The 1566-nt window shown below is 41.9% G+C and overlaps 1 protein-coding gene across 1 annotated transcript in view; it reads left to right on the top strand.

The window, feature by feature from the left end:
• Window positions 1–234: 234 nt before the first annotated feature.
• Window positions 235–1566, top strand: part of T265_05963 (hypothetical protein) — a gene marked incomplete at both ends in the record, with an annotated part of 68900 nt that continues 67568 nt past the window's right edge. Inside the window, 2 exons of the mRNA XM_009171110.1 lie at window positions 235–273; window positions 762–849. Coding sequence (XP_009169374.1) covers window positions 235–273; window positions 762–849 — 127 coding nt within the window. The remainder of the gene's footprint in view (window positions 274–761; window positions 850–1566) is intronic.

Here is a 1566-nt window from a genome sequence, read left to right as displayed (position 1 = left end):
TTATATGCTTGAACACACGATAACAACAGGAAACGAGATAGGATACGCAGGAAGCATGGCCTACTGCTGATGTGCGCCAACGAGCCTGAAGTCACTTCAGATGACAGCTTTGCGCATCCAACAGAATAACTGTCGGTTAAAAAACAGACCGGTATACCGTAAAAAACGAAAAACAAACGGTAGAAAGGTATCGACCGTGAAAACAAATCGGGATCACAACGCGACGGATAAGCCATGGGTCAAGAGAATAGCTCACTGCACTCAAGATTGCAGGTATTTCAGTCAGGCGTTTGTTCATGTACCCACTCTGTTGGGCAGTCAATTGGTTATTCAGTTCATTCAGTCGGATATTCAGTATTTGTGGCAATGACCGACTGTGCATAAAACCATAATTCTTCTTCTCTCTCGGGCTAGAAATAATCGTGAAGAGAATGCCCAACTCCGTTGACCAAACCAAACACGTGTTATAGGGGTGGTGCAAATTTGTTTTTCTGCTGTGATAAACAGCGAACCCTCTTGTAAACAACGTCGATTGATATCTTGCCACCGTGTAGAATGAGAAAGCGATATAGTGATCAATTTTGCCTTAGTATAACGTTCGACTGTTTCTACGAAAACCCCAATGAAAGAAGCAAGTAAAGTACAAAGTGAGGGTGATGTTGAAAAGCTTGTGAAGTGACAAACAGAAGTCTTTGCATGTACCAATGCTTGACCGCTTTTTCGCAAACGTGTAGTTAGTTTTAAATATTTTCAAACATCAGATTAGGGGTGCTGTTAACATCAGCAGCATTTTCTACGAAGAGGCAAATCCATCTTGGGCGAAAATAGAATCTCTACACGAAGGCAGTGGTTAGTCGACTTTCATAAGAAACGGAAAGCTTGCTGCTTCAGGAGATCGTCCCAGTAGACTTTAGTTGGTTAGACCTAAAACTTTGCGGGGACATGGTTTTAATTTTTGGAATGAGCCACGGACGCATTATGGATAAGTGTGAGCCGAATGATGCTTGCGAAATCTCCAATAATCTCCCTCATTTTCTTCGCTATATTGGATTCGAATGCCATGATACTCTTTTCAGTTCCATTCTGATCAGATGGCCAAAACGTCCTTATCCGGCCTTGATTAAAACTGACAGGTGCCTCGTAGGTTCTTAACCGTACAATAGTACAGCTCATTACTGGATGTGCTGGGGTGATAAACATCTGAAATATCTTCGGGAAGCAAGGGATATCCAACCACATTCATTGAGGCTAGACAAAACGTATGACTGGATTTTCGTTACTGTTTGCAAATGGCATGGGAAATAGTTTCTCTTTGTTTCATTTGGTAAGAGCAAGCAACCTCCAAAAGCAATAGTTCAAACTGTTTCAATGGGGCTGATAATCACTGTACGCCCCAGTGTCACACTCACTTTTCTCATAAAAATAGCCGCACTGTCAGACTAACATGTTTTGTTCATTGCTTCAGAAAAAAATATCCCTGGTAAGTAGCGGAAGGTGTTCCAATATAAGGTATTATGGTATTTGGAAACGTGAAGGCAGAGTGTGAAATGCCGTCGGTCTGTGTAA

The sequence above is a fragment of the Opisthorchis viverrini genome (genome assembly GCF_000715545.1).
Source record: "Opisthorchis viverrini unplaced genomic scaffold opera_v5_118, whole genome shotgun sequence".
Classification (NCBI taxonomy): Eukaryota; Metazoa; Platyhelminthes; class Trematoda; order Opisthorchiida; family Opisthorchiidae; genus Opisthorchis; species Opisthorchis viverrini.
This window is presented reverse-complemented; position numbering and strand designations above follow the sequence as displayed.